The 24,084-nt window shown below is 37.2% G+C and overlaps 1 protein-coding gene across 1 annotated transcript in view; it reads right to left on the bottom strand.

Moving 5' to 3' along the window:
• The window catches only part of LOC110033502 (ATP-dependent zinc metalloprotease FTSH 5, mitochondrial-like), a 28,406-nt gene extending 25,445 nt beyond the window's left edge, over nt 1-2,961 (bottom strand). The window contains 2 exon segments of the mRNA XM_020737502.1: nt 301-385; nt 2,709-2,961. Coding sequence (XP_020593161.1) covers nt 301-385; nt 2,709-2,735 — 112 coding nt within the window. The 5' untranslated portion in view covers nt 2,736-2,961.
• Nucleotides 2,962-24,084: the final 21,123 nt, after the last annotated feature.

Genomic DNA, 24,084 nt, shown 5'->3' with positions numbered 1-24,084 from the left:
TATAATTTGTGCTCATTTTAATTATAATCATTCAGCTATAACATAAGCTTCTAATCAAGTGATAAATTAATCTAAACTTACCAAGTGATGATTTCATCAAATATTCATTGTCTAAACTAACAAATATATGCCAGCAAGAATTTCCATATGAAGAATCATAATTATGCTAAAGTGATGATATGGTTGATAAGAATAGCTTCTTGGTTAATTTAAAACATGAAACTGCATGAATATTAATCAAATAAGTATAACAATGCCTTCATAATACAATAATACTGAATAATGATAGCTTGAACATACCCACATGACCCTTGTGGAAAAAAAGCAATGGTTGGCCACCTAACTCAGTAAAAAGTTGATGGCTGAATTGCTTCTTAGCAACCTGCTAAAAAGTAAAAGCAGAATAGAATCACAGCATTTCTCAATTTGGTAGCTAAGTCGTAAAAAAAATTAAGTATAAAGTCATAAATAATAAGAAGTATAATGGCTGGAGGCGAGGTACAATTTTCTTCTATGTCAGAAGCACACTTTGTTGATTTGACTCAATTCCTTAATGGTTTGCATGCCAAAATTAAAATAAGGCATCTTAAATATTTGTTATGCACCATTTCTCTCCTTACCAACATGATTAGAAGAGCATGTCGCTTTCTTAGTTAAAAAATCAATTATTTTAAGTACTTCTATAAAGCAATCTTTTCTATTATTTGTCGACAAAATTTCTTAAGTAAAAAAATAGCCATGGCGTCAATCGGCCTAAACTAGCTATTATGATGCAAGCGGATCAATGCCGATGCCCCAAGTGGAAACAAAGAAAGAAGATCTTGTGATGTATCACAAAACACCTCCCCACTCCAATAAGTTAAAGCCTCAACAAATCAACGAAGTCAAATGAGGATAACTTGGGCCAATTAGGTCAAATGTTTGCCCACTAGTAAAGATGCTTAAGGATAACTAAAGCATGGATTTAAGTATAACTAAAGCACGTCTAGCTATGCCAAGAAAAAACAACCAAGATCCAAAATGACAATTGTCTTTCGGGCCCCACTCCTTAAATTCATCAGTTCATTAATGCACAGTAATTTCATCACATTAAACCTCTAATTCATCTTCAATAATGCATAGTACCTTAGAACTACAAGAAGTCATATTGTGCCGATGTGTCATCCAAGGTAAGACAATTCCAAAATCTAATTATAATAGAACTTGTTCTCTGCAAGCTTTCACCTTGATTTGCATAGGATTTTTAAAAGTAAGCAACCCAGAACTATCACCTAAACTCCCTAGAAGTCATACGGCTAAGCTCTTTAGCTTTTGCGGAAAATGTCTACATGGTCAACTCGGGAATACAAAAAATTGATTTTGATTTGGTTAGCAATCTATCTCATCAAATTCAATTGTTATGATGAATTTTAACCCAAGGCAACTATTGATCTTTAATTGAGAGTGTACTCTATATGGACAAAAATATAACTAATAATTAGAACCTGTAAACGCAGGAAACTTCAATAGCCCAAATATAATAAATCCTAGTCAATAACATAGGGAAATCTCTAAGAAACATCAAACAATATGATTTTGAAATCCGCCAAACTTAAAACTTCAAAGAACAAAGAACACCTAGAGCGCATGAGACTTTTAGAACCCACACTTACTTTCCCGTTAGACCTTAAATACAAGTTTACTGGCATGATAGCAATAAAATTTAAGCCTAAGGTCCTCAAAGTGTTTAAAGCTAATGTTAGGGCTATCCAGAGTCATTAAATTTCATCAACTCCCATTTTTAAATGCAAATATAGTTTTCTAAAACAATTGAAAGCAAGTACGGAGTAGTGGTTAGGTTGCCTCTATTACAATGTGCAGGGTATAATTTTAGGTAATGTAAATAGAAGCTTCCAAATGGAGTGGTAAGGTTGAACAGATCCACCCCTCCAAAAATTTCAGATTGACAACAGCTTCAAGAAATGTGAAAACTCAATTTTAGTTTTCAAAAACAGCATGTCACCAATAAACTTAAGAAATTATCGCTAAACAGTATATATTCAAAAGAATTGCTTGCTCTTGTCGTTAATGTTCATCAAATTATACAATATAGCATAGTAGTAATTATATGAAAAGCAGAACAAATCTTTTCATGTCAGCAGAGGAGCAAACTGGTGCTGTGTAATGCCATGGAAGGATCCAATACTTAATGGTAGCACACTATACCTCTCTGGATTACTTCTGCAATCAGGAACAAACAAGGTTCTTATGCCCAACCATCTAAAATTCCACAGAAGATTGTCCCAATTTTGCATTTCTACCCTTCGAAAACTAACAAGATAGGAAGTCATGATACAGATTACAGGAAGAAATTCATGAAATTTTCAGGTAAGGGTTGCTAAATATCAAGCTGATTCATTTTCCGAAGCTTCACGACTCAACAGAGGAAAAGAAAACATCATCTTTCACCAGCCAACAACCGTGTACACTGGAATGAGAAAGGTAATAAACAATTATGAGAGAGGCGTTGAAACTGCGGCAGGTCCGCATAAAACCCAAACCGCCGAATTTCAGGAACAACTCCCACAGAAAAAAATGAATGAAAAGCAATACATAGCTAAAAAGACCCGTTACCCAGAACCGCGAAAAATAATTTGGGTATAACCAATATGGAAATTAAAAAAAAATTCAAAAAGGTTATGCAGAAATTGAAGAAAAAAAGATCGCACCTGTGTGAGGAGGCGCTGCCAAGCCATAACCCTCCTAAGAACCCTATCGTTGTTTCGGTCGGAATCGGGCTCTTGCAGTGCGATATCCGCCGAGCTAAGTCCTCGGAGCGGAGAAGGAGGGCTTCAGTGAGAGGAGCACGTCTTTGTAGAAATTTACCGCATGCAAGGCACCGCTGCACACCTCTTCTTTAAGACTTTATTAACATCCATAAATTTGAGCACCTACACCTGTTTCAATAAGCAGCAGGCGGCTCTCAAACCGTTTTTAGGATAAGCAGTTGTAGGTATATTGGAGAAGAAATATTAAAGAGACCTGAAGTTCAAAATTTTAGAAATAATTCAAACAGAATAATAAAAGTAAATTTTAAGGGTTCATATTTCAGCATAATTCATCATAGTACTTCGAGAAACTGGCATAGATGTTAAAATCAAATACTCCTAAACACACATAGAAGGGAGAGAGATTTATAAACCTCCCATCCTCATCAATTCATATTTTGACATACTAAAGAATCTAAAGAAACTCACATAAATGTGATAACCAAACATACTCAAGCACACATAGAAGGAAGAGTGTTCTCTTTATGGTATTTTTTGTAATTAGGGATAATATGATCTTTAGGCTTTATTTACTTATACATCATAATCCTCCTCTATAAAAGGGACTTAGGGTTCATGGAAGAGATATGGTGACAAGTGCAAGAGTTTTAACCTCAAGTTATTTTTTCTCACTCCATCCAGTGCTAGTGAAATCTCTATCCCAGTGGACATAAACAAATCCTTTGTATTTGATTGTTGTTAAGTAAATCTCGTTGTTTATGCATTGTTTTCACTTAACAATTAGCATCTGAGCTTCAAGTTCGTGATCAGAACGTGGCTTGGCATCAAAAAGAACAAATCTGGCTGTGGTTGCCGGAGGATTTTGCAGTAGGTGATCCGACATGCTTTGTCGTTGACTCCAATGACGGTTCCATTGGCAAGCAGACATGCACGGCTCGAGGATGTGCTCTAGGAGGACGTTCGGCGTAGGATGGTGGAGAGCGAGCTATCCAATGGTTTGGAAAAGGATCACGTGGAATTAGAAGAAGAAAAAAAGAGATTTTTTTCTTTCTATCATTGGTTCTGACATCGAGAAAGAAAAAAAAAATGCTTTTTTAAAAAAAAGTCATTTTTAGGAAGGTAACAAATGGAAACTTTGCAAATAAAGAAAAAAAGAGAAGTACTAATTAGGGAAAGTGAACTTTCAAATATTAAGGAAAGAAAAATGGAAAAAAAGAACAAAATATTTTCTTAGAATAAAATTAAAAAAAATATATTTTTTTTCATGTGAACTTTTTTGTTTTGTTATTTTTCTTTCTTTCTTTTTTTCAGGTTTCCAAAGGAGGAAAAATTCCAAGGAATATGTAATTCTGCTAGAGGAATTCTTTTGGGAAAGAGATTCCTACAATGGGATTAATAAATGATAGCTCGGTGTCAGGTTCTTCAACATTCACTATGATGGTGGAAAAGTCGATTCATTAGGTTGGCACGCATCCCGTTAAAATTGATGTGAAAAAACTCTATGACAAATGAAAAATTGGTATGTGGCGATGAGAGGTAATGAATAAATTGTGTTCTTTAAATCTGAATAGCGAGGAATGCCCTGAGGAGATGTCTGAGAGAGATTGGTTGAAGATGAACCGGAGTGCTTGTGGCTTGATTTGAAATTACTTGACTCAAGAGATCAAATATGGGGTGATGATAGAGATTTTTATAGAAAAATTATGAAGGATACTGGAGAAAAAGAATCTCATGAAGACCATGAAGAAACATCTTCATATGAAGCATCTACTCTATAGATTTCAAATGAGATGGGGTTTAATATTGATGGCAGGTGAATAACTTATAAAACTATTATCATATCTGTTAAATTTGAATGAAAAAGTTGGAGATGAAGACAAGACACTTCTTCAGTTGCATTTGCTCCAAGATAAGTACGAAAACTTCATGATGACACTTTTTCATGGGAATGAGGTTTTTTTATGGAAAAGTGGCTACTGTGCTACTGAATCATGAGTTTATCAAAGGGAAAAAAAGTCTGCAAAGATGGAGTCAGCTGAGACAGTTACACTTCAACGTGGAAGATATGGGAAGAAGAAGAAGAATTTGGCAAATAAAGGTGGGAGTGTCGACACTTCTCAAAAGCAGGGATAGTCTTGTAGGCGCAGTCTTAGAAAAAATCATTATGCTTTCTATTTAGAGGTTGAACATTGGAAGAAAGATTGTTTAAGGATAAAGGAGATGAGAAAAGAAGTTGCATTTGAGGCATGTTGACCTCACTTTTGGTTGAGGTTTAGTTTTTCCTCTTTAGTAGCCTAGATCTAGCCATAGGACTTTCTTGTTGACTATTCCTAGAAAAATAGAAAAGGAACCCTCACCATTAGAAATTCCAAACTCCTCTTTCCTCAACTTGAAGTTCCACATAGTGGTCTTAACCTCTAGCACTTAGTAGGTGGGGTCATTATGGGGGAGCCCAAGGAGAGTTCCCACAGGACTGCTTGACCTTAGGGTTGACCCTGGGTGTTGGTCTAGAGCTAAGGTACTCGCCTCACTCACAGTCACTCACAAATACAAATCCAAAATTTCTTGACTTTGATCCTTTGATCCTTTGGGAGACTCATGTAGATGGTCCCCTAAACCCACTGGCCCTAGGCTAGGGTTTAGCTAAGACCAGTACATAGAGGACCCAAATGGGATTTCCATTGGTTCATAGCTCATTTATGATGGTTAGCTCCCCAATTCTACAATTCATAGCTCATTGTTCATAGCTCATTTATGATGGTTAGCTCCCCAATTCTACAATAAATACCCAACTTGGCATTTTTGTCCCTAAACTCCCCCAAATTACCTAAGTACCCTTGAAACCCTAAATTTTGCCAAAATTCCCAAATTTACCCAAAATACCCAAATTTGATCAAAAATCATTTCAAACCTTTTCAAAACATCCAAATTACCCAAAATCACCAAAAATTGCCAAATTATCAAAATGCCCCTCCTTAGCCCAAAACTTCAAAAATTCCAAAAAAATCCCAAAAATTTCCAAAACCTTCCAAACATTCCCAATTTAATTTTTCTCAACTACCACATGACCCAATTTGACCAATTTGAGCATTTTCACCAAAAACCCCAAATTGCCTTTAAAGGCCTATTTTCCCTAAATTCACCTCAAATGTCCATCAATTTGGTTCCAATTTCCCCCAATTTCAATTATAAACTCAAATTCACCTTTCATATGACCAATATAAACCAAATAAAAGCTCAATTGACCCATGCTTTGAGCCCAATTTTGATCTAAATCAAACCCCCAACTTTGGCCCTATGACTTGGTTCCACCAAATTGAACCTTATAGCCTACTCAATTGGCCTCAATTTGAATCCTAAATTCTTCATAACATTCCTACACATCAAACTTGACATTCAAGTGGCCTTGGTGAGGCCTCAATTTCATTTATTTTTAACCCAAGTCCAAAAATCCCTAAATTGGCCATGTCTCAAAATTCCACCAAATTGATTGTCTTAGCCCCAAAATTTCCACTCAATTCCTTCATGAAAAACCTTCATAACATCTTCCTTGATCATTTGAACCATTTAATTGAGCCAGGTTCTAAGCCTAGCTCAACCTAATCCCAAGTCTATTCCAACATGCCCAAATTGACCAAAATCTCAAAATCCTTCAAATTGAGCTTCCAATTGAACTCAAAATTACTTCAATCCTTCGCCAAAAATCTTCATTACAATCATCTACACAATATTGATCAATCAATTGGGCTCAAAGTCATGCCTAGCCTAACCTAAACCCACTTTAATCCCAATTGACCTACATGGAGCCCTTCACCAAAAGTTGACCCAATCTAGTCAAATTGGTCAAGGCAAAGCAACCACAACCAAATTTTGGACCTTATTAACTAGGCTAAACCCCATGAAACTACCCATTTGAGCCATGGACCAAAGGATCCCCAAATCTAGGGAATTATTTCCAAAATTGCTTAAGCTTAAGGGATTTTTGCCAAAACTAAACAGCTGCCCCAATAAATTGTTGTGAAAGATTCCCCTGGCTCACCTGACCTTCTGGCCACCTCCCATAGCCTTGCCGGCCGCCTAGTCACCGAAGGAGCCAAAATCATGAGCCACCCTCAAAAAATCCAATCCCAATTCAAACCTATAGGCTGCCTCATCCTATTTGAAGTTTAGAGCATCTTTACCCTCCACATATGCAACACTTTACACCCATACATTGGTCCACAGAGCCACCCTAAGCCATTTTTATAAAATCTCCACCTCCATGGCCATGAAGGTGTGTTGAAAATTCCTTAAGGATACCCTCTGAAATCACTCCCTGAGCTTCCTTCAGACCTCCATAGTGCATCCCAACCACTCTATTGCCCTAATTCCCCTTGCCAGAGTTCAATTTTGGAGCTCAAATCCTTACTGGAGATAAGAAATTCTCCACCACACCTCCACAGTGCACAAAATCCAAATTAAACTCACCCACATCATCACCACAATGAACTAAGACAAAGCCCTATCAAATCCCCCTCATACAGAGCCTCTAAGAAGCTCAAGACCAACACCCAAATTCGGCCTCGATTGAATTCGGGTCTAGACCTTTAACCACGACTAGAGGCTCAATCCATAGCCTCCTTGGACCTCTATGAACATGCCGAGCACCTCTGATTGAAGCTTCTCTTCTCAGAGCAAAGGTATGGAACTTCCCCTCTTCTCGAGCCTATTTTGATTCTCCATTTGATTATGGTTAGTTTAATGGCATGTTTGCCATATGGATGTGTTCGTCACACTTAGACGAGTCCATAAAATCAAACCCAAGGTCATTTTGTTGAGAAATGAGTGAGATCTTAGGGTCACGGGATAGCCTATTTGGGGACGATGACGAGATCTAGCTGGATGAACTCTCGGTGCGTGAACTGCATGACGCGTGGCATGCCAAGGTGGAAAGCGCAACGACTGGGAGCCCGTCGCGTCGTCGTTCGGAGCTGCCTAGGATGAGGTGGCATCGCGCGTTTAAGTAGATAACTAGTCAATTAAATAAATCAAAAAATGATCACTAACTTCAAAAATTCATATCTTGGTGTAGAAAAATCACAAAAATAAAATAAAAAAACCCTCTTACTTAGTGAACAGAGGAAAATAATATGAAAATAATTTGAAGTTTATATGATGCATATATTATTTTTAGTTAATTAAACACTATTTTGAGTCTTTGATTCTCCATGCATGTAGACATTTCACCATGACTTGAAATTTTGGCATGTTGCTGCCTCTGACTTAGGAAACATTCTCTGATTTTTCAAAGTCAGAGGAGTTCTCTAGACAGAGATCCATATTTTTCATGTTTATGTCTATTATTTACATACATTAATCATAATATTTAGCATGTTGCTTAGAAAATTTCAAGAAAATTTTGGAAGGTTTATTATGGTCAGAGAAACCTTTGGAAAATGTTTCATGCTTTGGAAAACTAGAGAACCCTTTGAAAAATATTTCATGGGCTAAGCCATTAAGAAAACACTTAACTTTCACCAAATCCTAAAACACAAAGAAAATTAATTTGGAAAATATAAACATCTAAATGACTTGGTTTTTAGTCTCCACTCAAATTTGAAGTTCAGAGAACTCCTCATAAGAATTTCAAAATATTTGCAGTTCATTTGATAACTCAAATTGATTTTCTAAGTTAAATGTCATTTTTAATACTAAAATGATTTTTAACAATTAAAATATAACTCAAATATTTTAAAATTAGTTTTTGGAGTTATCTGTAATGAGATGAATTTTTTAAAAATAAATTTGTAATTAAAATAAAAATTCCATTGTTAAGCCTTTCGTTAATATTTAAATAATTAAAAAATGATAAAAATCACAAAATAATAAAATTAATGGAAATTTTCTAAATTGTTCATAAGCACTTAGGAACAATTGGAATATTATTTCTGATTTTCTAAGTGAAGATATTGAATTTTGAAGCTTAAAATAATTTTTAAAGGCTAAAAATGGATTTTCACTAAAATAATTCTAACAATTTAAAGAAAAATAGAAAAATACAAAATTTGTTTCTCTGGGTTCCTTGACCTTAAAGATATCTAATAAAGATATAAAACTTAATTTTCCATGTTTAAAATATTTTATAATTAATAAATACTCCAGAACTTGAAATAATTCTAATAATTAAAATAAAAATAAAAAAAATCATGAAATTTGGTCCGAGTGTTTCTCTAGTCTAAGTCTACCTCCAGTAAAAATTTCAAGTGATTAGCCTTTTTCTTGGTTAGGTTATGGAATTTTCTTTGAAAAATCATATTCTTGAATATAAATAAATATATAAATTAAATTAAAACTTAAAAAATCACATTTTTCTCCTCTGATGTCTTAACTGATCCATGAGTGAGGTGGAATGCAAATTTCAAAATGATTTAAATTAAATTTAATGAATTATGAAGTATTAGAGCCTTAGGGGCAAAATTGTAATTTTAAAAATTTAGCCTTAATTAACATTTTAGCCTTAATTAACAAAGAGGAAATGGGTAACCTTTGATCCTAATGAACATATTTGGATGATTGAAATACAAGGGATTAGAACATATTTGGATGATTGAAATTGATTGAAATACAAGGGATTAATTTGTAGAAACTAATCTCACTTTTCTTAATTAAATGGATAAATTTATAATTTCCTTAAATTATTAAAATTCGGAAGTCATGTCAATTAAATGATCCTAGACTTAGGGGTATGATTTCAAGTGTTGATAACTCCTTAATTTAACACCCATATTTGATGTTCAAATGACTTTAAAAAAAAATGAATCATCATCACTTAAGATAAAAATCACCTCCACAACAATCAAAATATAAAACAACTCAAAATTTAATCACAAACATCATAAAAACAACAACTATAACTAAATTAAGATGTCTCTATTGGATTATCGGGAATCCCTTGGAGGAGGTAACCTATGGTTGCTAACGAGGCTTCCCATGGTCTATAAATTCATTTAGACTAAGTGAATCCAATAGAAAATAGTGGTACTAGAATGAGGTAACCATAGGATCCTAACTGTTGTCGCTCTAATCAAATTTAACATGCCCCATAATATTTAAAGAACTACAACCATAGGGCCATCTGATTTGACATCATAACCTGACACCCTAGAAAACTCAAACTTATCATGGGAAGGAGCTTGGAGCTAGCATGGTGGGCAATACGACCATCTTTAGTAGCAAAACCTGTCTTCCCCAGCTAAACCAATTTCCTTCCTTAGAACTAAAACAACAAGCCATAGGACTTCGAGGTTGTTTGCTTATGCAACATAAATCCTCGCCTCATCTTTAGGCCTTTGTACAGCTCTGCTGAACAATATAAGCCCTAACTCGTCTTAGGATTCCGAGGTTGTCGTTCGTCACGACCTAAATTCTCACATATTCCATGTTATTTATGTGATTGTTTCACACGAATGTAAGCCCTAATAAATAAAATTTGCAGGATAAAACACACAAATAAATTTCTCCTCTAAATTGAAGCAAAACAATAGGGTGGACTGGGAAGTCACTGAAGTTCTCCTCCAGATCTATGGCATCCCCTAGTTCTTCCTCCTTTTGATTCTACAAAATACTCCAAGTTTGAGCCAATCCTTTGTCACACCTCTTTGTCCAAAATCGTTGAAAGTCCTATCCTTTGACCTCTTTGAAGATAATATTTATGATTTTTATCGAGAGTTTTCTTAGGTGACTTTGGTGATCTAAGATGTAATTAATTATAGGGGCTTGTCCTTATAGGAACCTTGTCAGAACCCAACTTAATATAAACCCTATTTAATTCTTCATATTAAATAGGGGAAATTGTCAGTAAATAAAATGGTTTCGCAGATCAAAAAGATGTCATATATTTCTTAGTTTTTTTGATTGAGCCTCATCCTCAAGTCTTGTGTTTATTCTTCTGGATAGATACAGGGTTTGAGGTACAACACTCCTCTTTCATTTAAACTATGAAAAATATGAGTTTAGTTTGATTTCATATTTTTTTAAACTTAAATCTATATGTAAATTAAAAGGTCCTTCTGAAGCGGGCAACCAGATTTCTATTCCGGTGACTGACAGCTTCTTACAGGCAACTCCTCAACCAAAAATAGTGTCGACAGCTTCCGGCGAGGTTCTGCTGGGGACAAGCTTTTCTCTCCATTTAAATCAGAAATATTACTTCACACATCAATAATGTGTCCATGTCCCTCTTGGACCAAATTACTCTTCTTCCGTTTACATATTTTACTCATTTCTGTATTGGGAAAGTGCGGTCAACTTTTTTGACTTCAGGATCGTCTGTTCAATCACCTTTGAACAGAGGGGTTTAGGAGGCCATTAGGGAATCTTTTAATATTCATGTGGGGTCGGAACCCTAATATGTGTGTTGGTGTACTAGTTCCTCCTCGGCATTGTGTGTTGCTAAATGGGTCCCGCACTGGGTCCTAAACACTTCACATCTCCCTTTCAAGTTTGACTTGTTATTTTGCAAATAAAATCAAATTGTGTTGTGCCACGCGTGCTTAAAAGTAATTAATTTTTTCTACTTTTAAAATACCTTTTTACTAAAATTTTTAAAATCCTCACAAACTAAGACTTATCAGGTCTGTAGATCAACCTATGTTAATTTTGAGAGCTTGCACTAAGATTAGAAGGTTTTGGCCATATAGCTAACCCCAGAACTTTCTATTTTAAAGCTACTGCAATGGCCTTCCCAACGCTGACTTTTTCTTGCAACTTGCCGGCAAGCCATGAAGCCCGCAATGTCACTCCTACCATTAAGTTTGGAGCCAAATTTGAAAATCTTGAGGTCATCCTCAGGAAAGCGTCATTTGTCATAATGAAAGTCATCGCTCCAAAAGTTTAGGACTCATCTGCTGAAGTCAACCTGAACTGTATTCAAGACTTTCCTTCTTATAAGAAGGCCAAGACTACTGCCGCCACCATGGCAACTACCAAGCCTGTTGTTCCTGCTGTTGCTAAGGGGAAAGAAGTAATGATTATTGAAGATCCGACTAAGGGATTAGCTATCCCACCATCAGTATTCGAAATTGGATTGAGTTCAAGAACTGCACCACTAACCCGAACTCAAAGGAGAAACCGCAACAGGAGAGTTCGGAGAGCCATTAAAGCCCAGGCTTCTGAGGAGATACCCGTTGAGGAAGATCCTCACCAAGGTAAATCAACATTACTGGAAACATATCCACTTATGTGGGGAAGTAGATTCCATCCTTTAATGGATACCGATGGATACGAGGGGATCCAGAAAATTGCCGCTGCATTACCAACACTTCGTGAACAGGGTGTGGAGAAAAAGAAACACACTCTTGTCACCCGAGTTGTTCAATTTTTTAGAGACTAGCTGCTAAAGAGGGCTGCTCAGTTAATGAGTTACTTAAATGAGTGGGGCATGCAATTTCCCCTTGTATGAAGAAATAAATTTTAGGGGCGTTAAATCTGCCAAATGATCTCAAAAGTCAGCTAAAAATATGCCTACTCGTATTCCCGTATGGTTCCGCTTAGGAAGCAGAGTCGACACTGCTATTTTCACCACAGATTCTACCGCTACTAGAATCACAAGCCATCAATCGATTAATTCAAGACTGGGTCTGAGATCCTACCGATCACCCACTTCAAAGACATCCGTAAAATTTTGAAGGAAAAGATGAAGAAATTGTCCAGTACTGTAGTTGGTCTGCACCATGGGGAGCATACTTCTCTTCAACATACCAATGTTTCTACTGAGACACTTCGTCTCAAAACATCACCATCAAAAAAGAAGGTATGGGTATCCAAGGTCGTTGTACCGATACAGTTAAATGAGCCCACAGGGCAAGATCATGAGATGAAGCTAAGGCCCGAAGTATCTGACATTATTATGGCAATTGCTAGCAAGATGGAAGAATAAGAGGAGGAGGTACAGTAGGGTCCTCCAAATCTTAAGGTAATTCAAGAATCAATAATTGAAGGAAAAGTTGAAAAGCTGAGGGCCAAGATTTCTGAGTTGGCTCGGGAACATGGAGTCTCCATTGATGATGATGAAGACTTTGACTATAATGATTACCTCAAAGAAGATTGCATAGATGTTCATGTCATTGAAATCAGAGCCGCTACATCTACGCACGAGGCTCAACCTCTCATCAAAAAGAACGTTGTAGATGAGTTGCGTAGGGCTATCCTCTTAAGGGATGAGCAAGTCAGCCATCTGAAGAAAAGGATAAAAGAAATGGTCACGGCCATGACCGCCATGACCACCATTCAAAAGCAATCACAACACTATAACTAGCCTCTCCAGAGATCAACCAACCAGAAATCATACACATCACAGACGAAAGAAGAGAAGTTGCCTCAGCAAACAGATATGAACAACCAAAGAAGGATTCTCCATCGAACGCCAGACCGGAGAAGGAATTTAAGAAAATCTTCAAGAAAGTTCGGGAGGCCTTAACCCAATCTAAGGGTGGTGCATTGATTTTGAAGGGTAGAACTTACCCGGAAGAATTTGATGTTGTAAGAATTTGATGTTGTAGAATTTGATGTTGTACCCTTCCCCAAGGGTTTTGTGGCCCCAAACTTTCAACATTTAGCACACTTCCGAGCCAGTTGTGGCAACTTCCCCCCTTCTTTGTTTTATTTTTGTAAAGCCACCTTTCTCAACTATTTGTTAGCAGCCTGTCAGAGATTGCTTTCAATTAGTATGCTGATTTGCCCAATAGATCAGTTAAGACATTTGCTGAAATGGAACAATTATCTGTGAAAAGATTTTTCGGGCGCAATACCATGTCTCTATTTGAGAACTCATGATGGAAAAACAAAAGCCCAATGAGACTTTGTTGGATTAAATCTTGAGGGGGAGAAACCTTAGCATGAAGTGTGAACCTCAGCTACAGGAACATTACACAATTGAGATCTTACTCAAAAGCATTCATGGGCCAGTAGCTTTCATGCTCAAGGGACTCACCATCAAATCCTTAAAAAAGCTACTCAGTAAAGCTAGCAGTCTTCAAGAGAAAATCAAACATATGGATTCTCACAAGAAATCAAAGGAAACCAGAGTATTTGAAAAGAAGTAAGGAACTGTAGCAACTATCGATAAAGGAAAACAACCAATGAAGATATATCCAGAAAATCCTTGCCAATCTTCATCACAACATGCTAAAAAATAGAGTAGCCAGTCCAACCAACGACCGCCGTAAGAAGGATCACCTCGAACAAGAAATAATAGAATATCTCTGGCAGAATGATAAAAAATGGTGTGTTCTTTCAAAGATGAAGTTGTATCCAAAATGTTTAGAAGTCTAATAAAGAAGCCTGAGTTCAGACTACCAGATCCAAAGAAACCTGAAGAGGTTGACAAGAAGGATCAACTGAATTATTTCCCATACCACACTTTGGCACACTATAGAAGAATATTTCATCTTAAAGAATTAGCTCGAGAAGAACTTTAAAGAAGGGAATATAATGATCCCAAAAGAATATTTAAAAGAACCTGAAAAAGGTTCCATAAATATGATTTCGGCCAAACTAATCTACCCGATTGATCCATATATTGGAGAAGATGAATGGAGTACGACTTGGGACGAGCTCAAGTGGGTCCTAAATCAAATACATGATTCATCAAAACAATCTTCTACATATATCAAAAGATGGATGGAATGAAGTTTGAAACAAATCATCCAAGAAAATATTGAATCAAATCCAGAAAGCTTCAAAACAAGCTTCCGTTCAAAGTCTTCAGCCTGCTAAAAATGAGACGAAGATTTTGCCAGGAGATTCGTCATCGTCAAAGACAAAGAAAAAGAAGAACACCACAGCAAAGATCGATAGCATGGGAGGGTAGGATAGGGGCTGTCTCTACTAGATTGGTTGTCTCGAATACGGGAAAGAAAATCCTTAAACCCTTGACTTTGTATGATTATCTTTTTATCCCTCTGGTGTCTTATGAATATAGTGATTGTGATTTCGACTACATTTTAACTATTTCTAGTGATGATGTAATTGTAATCAATTATTCGATTATGACCAATCTAGCTTAAATCTTGATTCCAAAAACAACCCTTAAATCATACTTGAGTCCGACAAACTCATTAACAAGACTGAAGAAGACATCGATAATACCAGCTACGACAGCACCGTAAGTGAGGAACCAATCCTCAAGCACCACGGTGCGCCACTTGCCATCAACTTAGATCTTTCCGACAAAGGGGAAACACCAAAAGATTCAATAATGATGTCACAAGAAGAAGATATTATAGAAGTGAACTTAAGGAGCGGGAGAGTGTTACCCCCGAGAACAGCTCCAGCGGATAAAGGAAAGCAAATAGTAACTCGAGAAGAGCTACCTCCACCTCTACCAGTGGAAGAACCACACAACCAAGAGAAAATTGGAGGATCATACAAAGTGGATTACAACGTGCTAGCTCATCTTAGGAAGTTGCTGACTAGATTAAGCATCTACCATGCTCTTATCCTATCAAAGGAGATCAAAGAGTCTCTGGTTACAGCTTTGCTTGACCCAAAGATTTGCCTAGCTCAGTTGGCCAGCACATCCTCAGATGAAGTTTGTTCGTTGAAAGAGTAGCCTGGGGTAGCCTGGGGTAACCTTCACAGATAACCTTCACAGATGAAGATTTGTTGCCTGGTACCACCGACCACAACCACATCTCCGTTAACATTGACAAATTTGTGTTGTCCAGAGTTTTAGTAGATCCTAGAGCATCCCTCAATTTGATGAGTCTACGGACATTAGTGAGTCTACGGACATTAAGTCTACGGACATTAGCCTATTCGCACATCAAAGCTCAGGATCTTACAACCGATAAAATGATGCTAAGAGGATTCAACCAAAAGGGAGAGAGAGCCCTTGGATCGATTATATTGCTTATGAAGTTTGGAAAACTAGAAACAACCACTAAATTTCATTAAGTTTCATATCATCAACATTGAGACCTCTTTCAACGCTCTATTGGGTCGACCATGGATTCATGAACACAACATGGTCCCATCGTCTCTACACCAATGCATTAAGTACTATAAAGAAGGACAAGAACATTGCATCAAGGGAGATTTACAACCGTTTTCAGTTCATGAAGTTGGTATTCATGAAGATGCTGCCTACTACGAGCCTCTAAAGAAAACTGTCTTCTCTCGCAAAATTGTAACAAATAAAAGTGAAGATTCAAAAAAATCGCAAAGAGGAAGCCATTCAACTCTGCTTCAGCGATCTTCCACCACTCCTTGACAACAAGTTGGTGTAGGCTTTTTTAGTTCGCGCACCCGAGGTTGAGGTCGGGGATATGAAAGATACAGAGAAAAATACTGATCAGATAAACCACTATGTGAACAAAATAGAAAAAACCTCAATACAGAGAAACATACTGATCAGATAAACCACTATATGGACTGGGCCATCCATCAACCTTGGTGAGGAAGATAGTTCCGAAGATGAAATATTGATGACAAAATAGAAAAAAGCTCAATACAAGATATCCTTAGAAGATACAGAGAAAAGCGAATACGTGACAATGTATGATCAGATAAACCACTATGTGAATGATATGACCCTTACTCTGATTCTCCCTCAAAAGTTTGAGAGTTTAGGGGTCAAGAAAGTCTGCAGCGATGGTTGAAAGCCGATCAAGTTTTATCGTGCTTCTACCTCTACTAATCTTAAAAATTATGTAAATTTGGATTATGTAAATTTGGATGATGATCTTGGATGATGATCCTAATGAATTAATGGAATTGTCTTTTGGTTATTTTTTGCCTTGCATACAAAAGTCAATTCAGCAAGGGCATTTGCCAACATAAATACTAAAAGATAAATTATAACTTTTAAAAAAATCATGGAATGTTAAAAGTTGAACTCCAAACTCAAAAGAGGGTCTCGGATTTGGTACAGTCAGACAAGTCAATGATTCAAAATTTTGTATGGTTGTTACTGGTGAATCGGAGTATTGCCTCAAATATAGAGAATGACTCTACTAATCAGTTAATAGAAGATGCTCCGCCAGAATTTGAGGAAATTAAATCCACTGTTGATGAATTAAAGAAAATTAACCTCGGGATTGAAGAGAAACCTCGACCTACATTTATAAGTTCTCTACTCATGATGAAAAATCTTTACAATTGATCAAACTGTTAACAAAATTTAAAGATTGCTTTGCATGGAGCTATGATGAAATGTCAGGATTGTCAGTAGAGGTCACAGTTCATAAACTTGGGGTGGACAAGAATATAACCCCAGTGAAACAAGCTCTCAGATGAATGCACCTCGAAATAGAACAACAAGTCATCACTGAGGTGAAGAAATTAATAGACACTAAACTTTGTTTTGTAAAAGAAGTGCAATACCCCACGTGATTGGCTAACATTGTACCTATTAAGAAGAAAAATGGACAAATTCGTGTTTGTGTAGACTTCAGGGATAACCAGGCATGTCCAATAGACGAGTTTCCACTATCAATACCAGAAATGCTGGTGGATACCGCTTCAACACATGAAATTTTCTCCTCATGGATGGATCATCGGGATACAACCAAATCAAGATGGCTCCCGAAGATACAACTCTTACAGACTTCAGAATACCGATTGGAATTTTCTGTTACACAGTAATGTCATTCGGCCTAAAGAACGCTGGAGCAACATACCAACGTGCAATGACAAAGATTTTTGATGACCTCATGCACAACCAAGTGGAATGTTATGTGGATGATTTGGTCATCAAAAGCAAGCAAAAAATAGACCATTTGTACAATTTGAGGATCGTGTTCGAACGGTTACGATGATATGACCTTAAAATGAATCCCTTAAAGTGTGCATTTGGCATTATCTCTGAGAAATTTCTAGGATTCGTTGTCCGTCATCGGAGAATTGAGATCAACACAGATAAAATTAAAGCTATCTTGGAAATGCCTCTTCCTAATACCAAACAACTATGAGGGGTATTGCATATCTAAGACACTTTATTTCTAATCTATCATGTAGGTGTCAGCCCTTTTCGGCATTTATTAAAAAGAATGCAAAATTTGTTTGGGAAGAAATATGTCAGCGGGCCTTTGAGAATGTTAAATAATATTTAATGAAACCTCCTATTTTGGCAGCCCCTATCCCAAGGAAACTGTTGATACTTTATACTGCAGCCTTAGACGACTCTCTTGGAGCCCTCTTAGCCCAAGTCAATGATGAGGGTAATGTACTACTTGAGTCACCATCTAATACCAACGGAGATAAAGTATCCACCTATCGAGAAGCATTGTCTAGAACTAATAATTGCCGCTCAAAAGCTTAGACATTACATGCTTTCTCATAAGATCGCTCTAATTTCTTGACTTTCACCGCCCAAAAGCTTATACATTACAACTTTCTCATAAGATTACCCTAATTTCAAAAGTTAGCCCGTTGTAATATTTGATGACCCGACCAACACTCTCCGGACGACTAGCAAGATGGTCGATGATCTTATTACAATTTGATCTAAATTTTGTTCCCCTCTGTGCTATCTGAGCTATTAAGGGACAGATTCTAGCAGACCTTCTCGTTGCACACCCACTTCCAGCTGGGTCCCCTCTCAATGACGAACTACCAGATGAACAGGTACTACAAATGGAATTCTCCAGCGCACAATGCTGGGAAATGTACTTCAACGGCACTTCGTCAACCAGAAAAGACAAAAGATTAGACAGAGTTATACCAGGCAAAGAAGGGATTGGTTTGATCTTTATCACACCAGATAAAGGTATGCTGAGATTCTCATACCAGCTGACAGAGTCGTGCACCAACAATGAAGCATAATATGAAGCCTTAATCACTGAATTGGAATTGGCAATCTCAATGGATATAATAAACATTGTCATCAATGGCAACTCTCAGCTCGTCATCCAGCAAGTCGTCGGACGATACAAAATTTTGAAACCACGACTAGCAGAATACCATCAGTACACGATGAAATTGCTAGAACAGGTCCCCAATGTGACTTTCTATCGGATTCCTTGGGGAGATAATGCCTTTGCAGACGCTATGGAAAAACTTGCAAAAGAGTTGACATGTCCATCGGAGGATTCCATTGAAATCATAGTACAAGGAAGATAAGTTTTGTCATGAATCAACCTCAAAACTCTACGCAAGCTCGAGAAAGAAGAAGAAACAATAATTACAGTTATGGATATCAACAAAGATTGGCGCAAGCCATTAATAAAATATTTGCATACTGGAAAGCTATCATAGAACAAGTCTGAAGCACATCACAATACAAAAAGGGCTATGTCTTACGCTCTAGTAGGTGACGTCCTCTATGGATGATCATTTGACCAGATGTGGCTACGATGTCTAAGTAGAGCCGAGGCATAAAATATTGTCAAAGAAGTACATGTCGGATTGTGTGGCGCTCACCAGTTAGGACCAAAGATGAAATTGAAAATCAAAAGGCTCGGATATTATTGGCCAAAAATGATGTCTGATTGCATGGATACAGCCAGAAGATGTCACCAGTGCCTGGTGCATGGGGCGGTCTTACATCAAACTCCGAATATACTACACCCAAACGTTGCCTCGTGGCCATTCGCGTGTTGGGGCACGAACATAATAGGTCTGATAGACCCTCCATCTTTTAGAGGACATAGTTTTATACTTGTCGCTATGGATTACTTCTCTAAATGGGTAGAGGCAGTACCATTACGAGAGGTTAGAACACAACACGTCCTTCAATTATTCAAAAGCCAAATCGTCTACTGTTTCGGAGTACCGCGAAAAATAATTTTCGACAATGGGACAGCTTTTAAGAGCACAAAAATCAACTATTTTGTCAAACGACATGGGATAGATTGGAGATACTCTACAATTTACTATCCCAAAGCAAATGGCTTGGCTGAAGCCTTCAACAAGACATGGTACATATTTTAAAGAAAACACTGGACGAAAATAAAAGGGATTGACACAACAAATTGTTAGAAGCCTTGTGGGCCTTGTGGGCCTACCATGTGGGCCTACCAGATGATGTTTAGGACCCCCACTCAGTGTACACCCTACATGCTCGTGTATGGGTCCGAGGTCGTGCTACCTTTAGAAATTTAGACGCCGTCTCTTAGAGTCGCTGTTGCTAACCAACTCACAATAAAAGAAAGTGTAAAACTCAGACTTGAAGAATTGGAGAGTCTTGAGGGAAAATGACTTGAAGCACAATAATACTTGGAACTTTACCAGGTAAAAATGGTACAAAATCATGACAAATTTGTTCGCCCAAAAACATTCAAAGTTGGTGACCTCGTACTTTTGCTCAAAAGGCCTATTCTTGCATGTCGCAAGATAGGTGGAAAATTCGAGCCAACTTGGGAGGGACCATTTTTTGTTGAAAAGGTCTACGCAGGAGGAGCCTACCAGTTAGTAGATTTCTGGGGTGAAAGATACATGCTACCAATCAATGAATGATATCTGAAGACATACTATGCAGCCTGACATTGTTTGCCATCACTTAATTTGAAAATTTGAAATTTAGATTGTTTTGGAGTTATCTATGTGACCAAATGTCTGTGACCGGGTTCAAAATTTTTGCAATAAAATTAACCTCAACATAATGAAAATTTTTGAAAATTACACACTTCAATTTTCTCTTTTTAAACTTAATATCCTACTAAATTAGACAAAATGCAAAAACAAATAAATGACTTCTTCACCAAAATAAACTAAAATTTCCTTTAATAAATACTTTGTTTTGTTCTTGTTTACGCTAAGTTTGAGTTCACTGACATTTTTCCTATCGTCTGCAGAGAAATTTTAGGTCAGAAGCTGATCTTCACCTTTAAAGATGGCTGGAACCTCGCACTCAACAAGAAATTGGCGCCACATGGCGGCACCATAGACTTTGACATGGAATTTAGTAAAGTTGACATGGATTATGAGGGGCCTCTAATGGATGTCGTCAGCCGACAGGAAAAGGAAGGGCTTCCCTCACTGCTAAGGTTGACCACCAAAGACAATTCATCATTGAAGGGAAAGAATGTGATGGTACAACAAGACCTGATGGAGGGGCCCATTCGCCTACCATCCATGATAGCTACACTGACCGGGGGCCTCATTGCTGCCATTAATGAAAGACTACTGGACGCTCCGCTATGAAGAACTCAGCGCAGAAATGCTAGCCGCTAAAAGTAGAGGGCTTTCTTAATAGAAGGAAAAAGACGCCATAAAGAGGCAGAGAATTTACTTACCTCTTGAAGGGAACATTTATGATCCAGGCATGAGAGAAACCTCTTCCAGCTTGCCTGCTACAGATGAGGAGTCTGGTTTTGTTACAGAGCTGGAAATATCAGTAGTTTCAGATGTTCTTTGCACGGCTTGCCCGACCTGCAATGCTGAAATACCTGCACGAGCGACAGCTACAGGGGCATTCGTGGAATGCCCAGACTATAATGTCCTACACCTACAACATTACAGCACCTTAGAGGAGTACGCATCTACCGATGATGGGTCTCAAATAGCTGATTGCCAAATGGAGAAGTCATATGTCCAACTGGGAACATATCAATATGTCCCGTGGAGTCCAGAGCCATATGTCCTTTTGGATGCCGAGTCAACACATTTCGTTATCGCTAGAATCAAAATCAACTTGCGTTCCCGCCAATGTTGAAATGAGGGAATATCCTTGACAGCGGTCGATTCTCAGTACTACAGAGTACTATAAGATGAGCAAAGTGAACAAAAGAAATTTTGAATTCTACGAAGAAGTGCAAGGGAGGTTCATCAATATATTAGAAGAGTTGGAATTATACACCAGGGTCTTCTCAGAAAATGATGAAAAAAGCATTCTCGACTGCATTTTTGACCTGAGAGATAGAGGTCAAGCAGGCCTTCTTATGGAAAGAACCTATTCCGAGCCAAGAAAGTGGATGTGAGGAAAGGGGATGAACACTATCCAGTGCGGCTACTGCTACAACTTCACCAACTATAGACAAGGAAATCCTCCTGGGATTCTCAGCACAATCAGGTGAATCCACTACCTCGAATGATAAAATGGATGATTAAAAGAATGGTCCAATGGAGTACACTACCAACTAACTATATTTCTAACAGCTGCATCATCATTATATATGATGAAGGAGACTGCATACCTTTGCACATTGATCATCATGACTTTGTGAGACCTTTCTGCACGGTCTCATTCATGAGTAAAAACAACATCCTATTTGGAAAAGAAATTGATATCATTGGTCCTGGCAAATTCAGAGGAGCTGTAGAAATTCTGCTGCATGTTGGTTTAGTGCTAGTCCTTAAAGGAAATGGGGCAGACGTTGTCAAACACTGTATTCGAGGGGTGCAACACCATAGGGTGTCTGTGGCCTTTCGTTGAATGGACAATAGTAAAATACCATATGGATTTCAACCAAATCCAGAATTGGAGGAACTGCTACTGTACTGTACGAGCTATGAGATACGAGCTATGAGAGGGTTGCACCTCTAAGTACATGCAAAGGGAACTCTTGTCCTGGAGCTGGGCTTAGAAGTTCTGCTCGATCAGGAGCTTGTCACACCTGATACAGAGAACAGACATTCAAAGAGTTCATTTTTGTTTTACTGCACTACATTACAGCATATATGATATGTATTACACATGCTTAGCTTATGATATGTACTTGGCATGGGATATTTGTGGATGTACTTTGATGCAGTTAGAATATTGCACTTTTTGAGGCTTTGGCTTACATTCAATCTATAGCATTTATTGAAACAGATTAATGAATTTTCTTTCAAAAATTTATCTTTTTGTCAATTTCCTTTTTGTACGATGGATAAAAGCCACGGGCCATACGTTGGTTCGAGATCATAAAGAACAAAGAACAAAACAACAAAACAAAAAAAGTTGACGATAATAAAATTTAAATAAAAATAATAAAAAAGAAAAATAACAAACAAGCAAACAACAAAACAACTCCCTTTTGAAAAATCAACCAATAAAAATTAAATTTTTGAAAACATATTTTGAAAATTAAACATGATAAAAATAATAAGAAAAGAAAATAAATTTGTTGAGTTGATTCTCTCGATTTCGAGGTCTCTTACTCTTTGCTCGCACAACACGACTATCTTTGTCTGCACTAATTCTTCTATATTTCACATTCTACATAAAACTTCACAAAAATTTCACAAATGTTCTTCAATAATGTCAACCTTTTCACACGACACGTATCTTTGGATTCAACACCACCAATTCTTATTTTAGAATCAATACTTAACTTCTGATTCACTTCCTTAGAGGTCGGTCCTTAACTTCGGACTCTCTTTTGAGATTGATCATTAACTTTCAATTCTCATTTTAGAATCAGTCCTTAACTTCTGATTCACTTGAGCTCGGTCCTTAACTTCCGACTCTCTTTTGAGATTGATCATTAACTTTCAATTCTCATTTTAGAATCAGTCCTTAACTTCTGATTCACTTGAGCTCTCTTTTGATCTTTTGAGGTTGGTCCTTAACTTCCGACTCTCTTCTGAGATTGATCATTAACTTTCAATTCTCATTTTAGAGACAGTCCTTAACTTCTGACTTTCTCTTTTGAGATTGATCATTAACTTTCAATTCTCATTTTAGAGACAGTCCTTAACTTCTGACTTTCTCTTTTGAGATTGATCATTAACTTCCAATTTTAGAATCAGTCCCTAACGTCTGATTCACTCTTTTCGAGGTCGTTCCTTAACTTTCGACTCTCTCTTTTGAGATTGATCATTAAATTTCAATTCTCATTTTAGAATCAATACCTAACTTCTGATTCCTTTCCTTTCGAGGTCGATCCTTAACTTCTGACTATCTTTTGAGATTGATCATTAACTTTCAATTCTCATTTTAGAATCTGTCATTAACTTCTGATTCACTCTTTCTGAGGTCGGTCCTTAACTTCTGACTCTCTTTTGAGATTGATCATTAACTTTCAATTTTTATTTTAGAATCAGTCCTTAACTTCTGATTCCTTTCCTTTTGAGGTCGGTCCTTAACTTCCGACTCTCTCTTTTGAGATTGATACTTAACTTTCAATTCTCATTTTGGAATTAGTCCGTAAATTCTGATTCCTATCCTTTCAAGGTCAGTCCTTAACTTATGAAATTAATCATTAACTTTAAATCCTCATTTTAGAATCAGTCCTTAACTTTTGATTCCCTTCTTTTGAGGTCGGTCCTTAACTTCCGACTCTCTTTTGAGATTGATCATTAACTTTCAATTCTTGTTTTATAATCAGTCCTTAACTTCTGATTCCCTTCTTTCGAGGTCAGTTCTTAACTTCTGACTCTCCCTTGAGATTGATCCTTAAGTTTTAATTCTCAT

The sequence above is a fragment of the Phalaenopsis equestris genome, unplaced genomic scaffold (genome assembly GCF_001263595.1).
Source record: "Phalaenopsis equestris unplaced genomic scaffold, ASM126359v1 Scaffold001200, whole genome shotgun sequence".
Lineage (NCBI taxonomy): Eukaryota > Viridiplantae > Streptophyta > Magnoliopsida > Asparagales > Orchidaceae > Phalaenopsis > Phalaenopsis equestris.
This window is presented reverse-complemented; position numbering and strand designations above follow the sequence as displayed.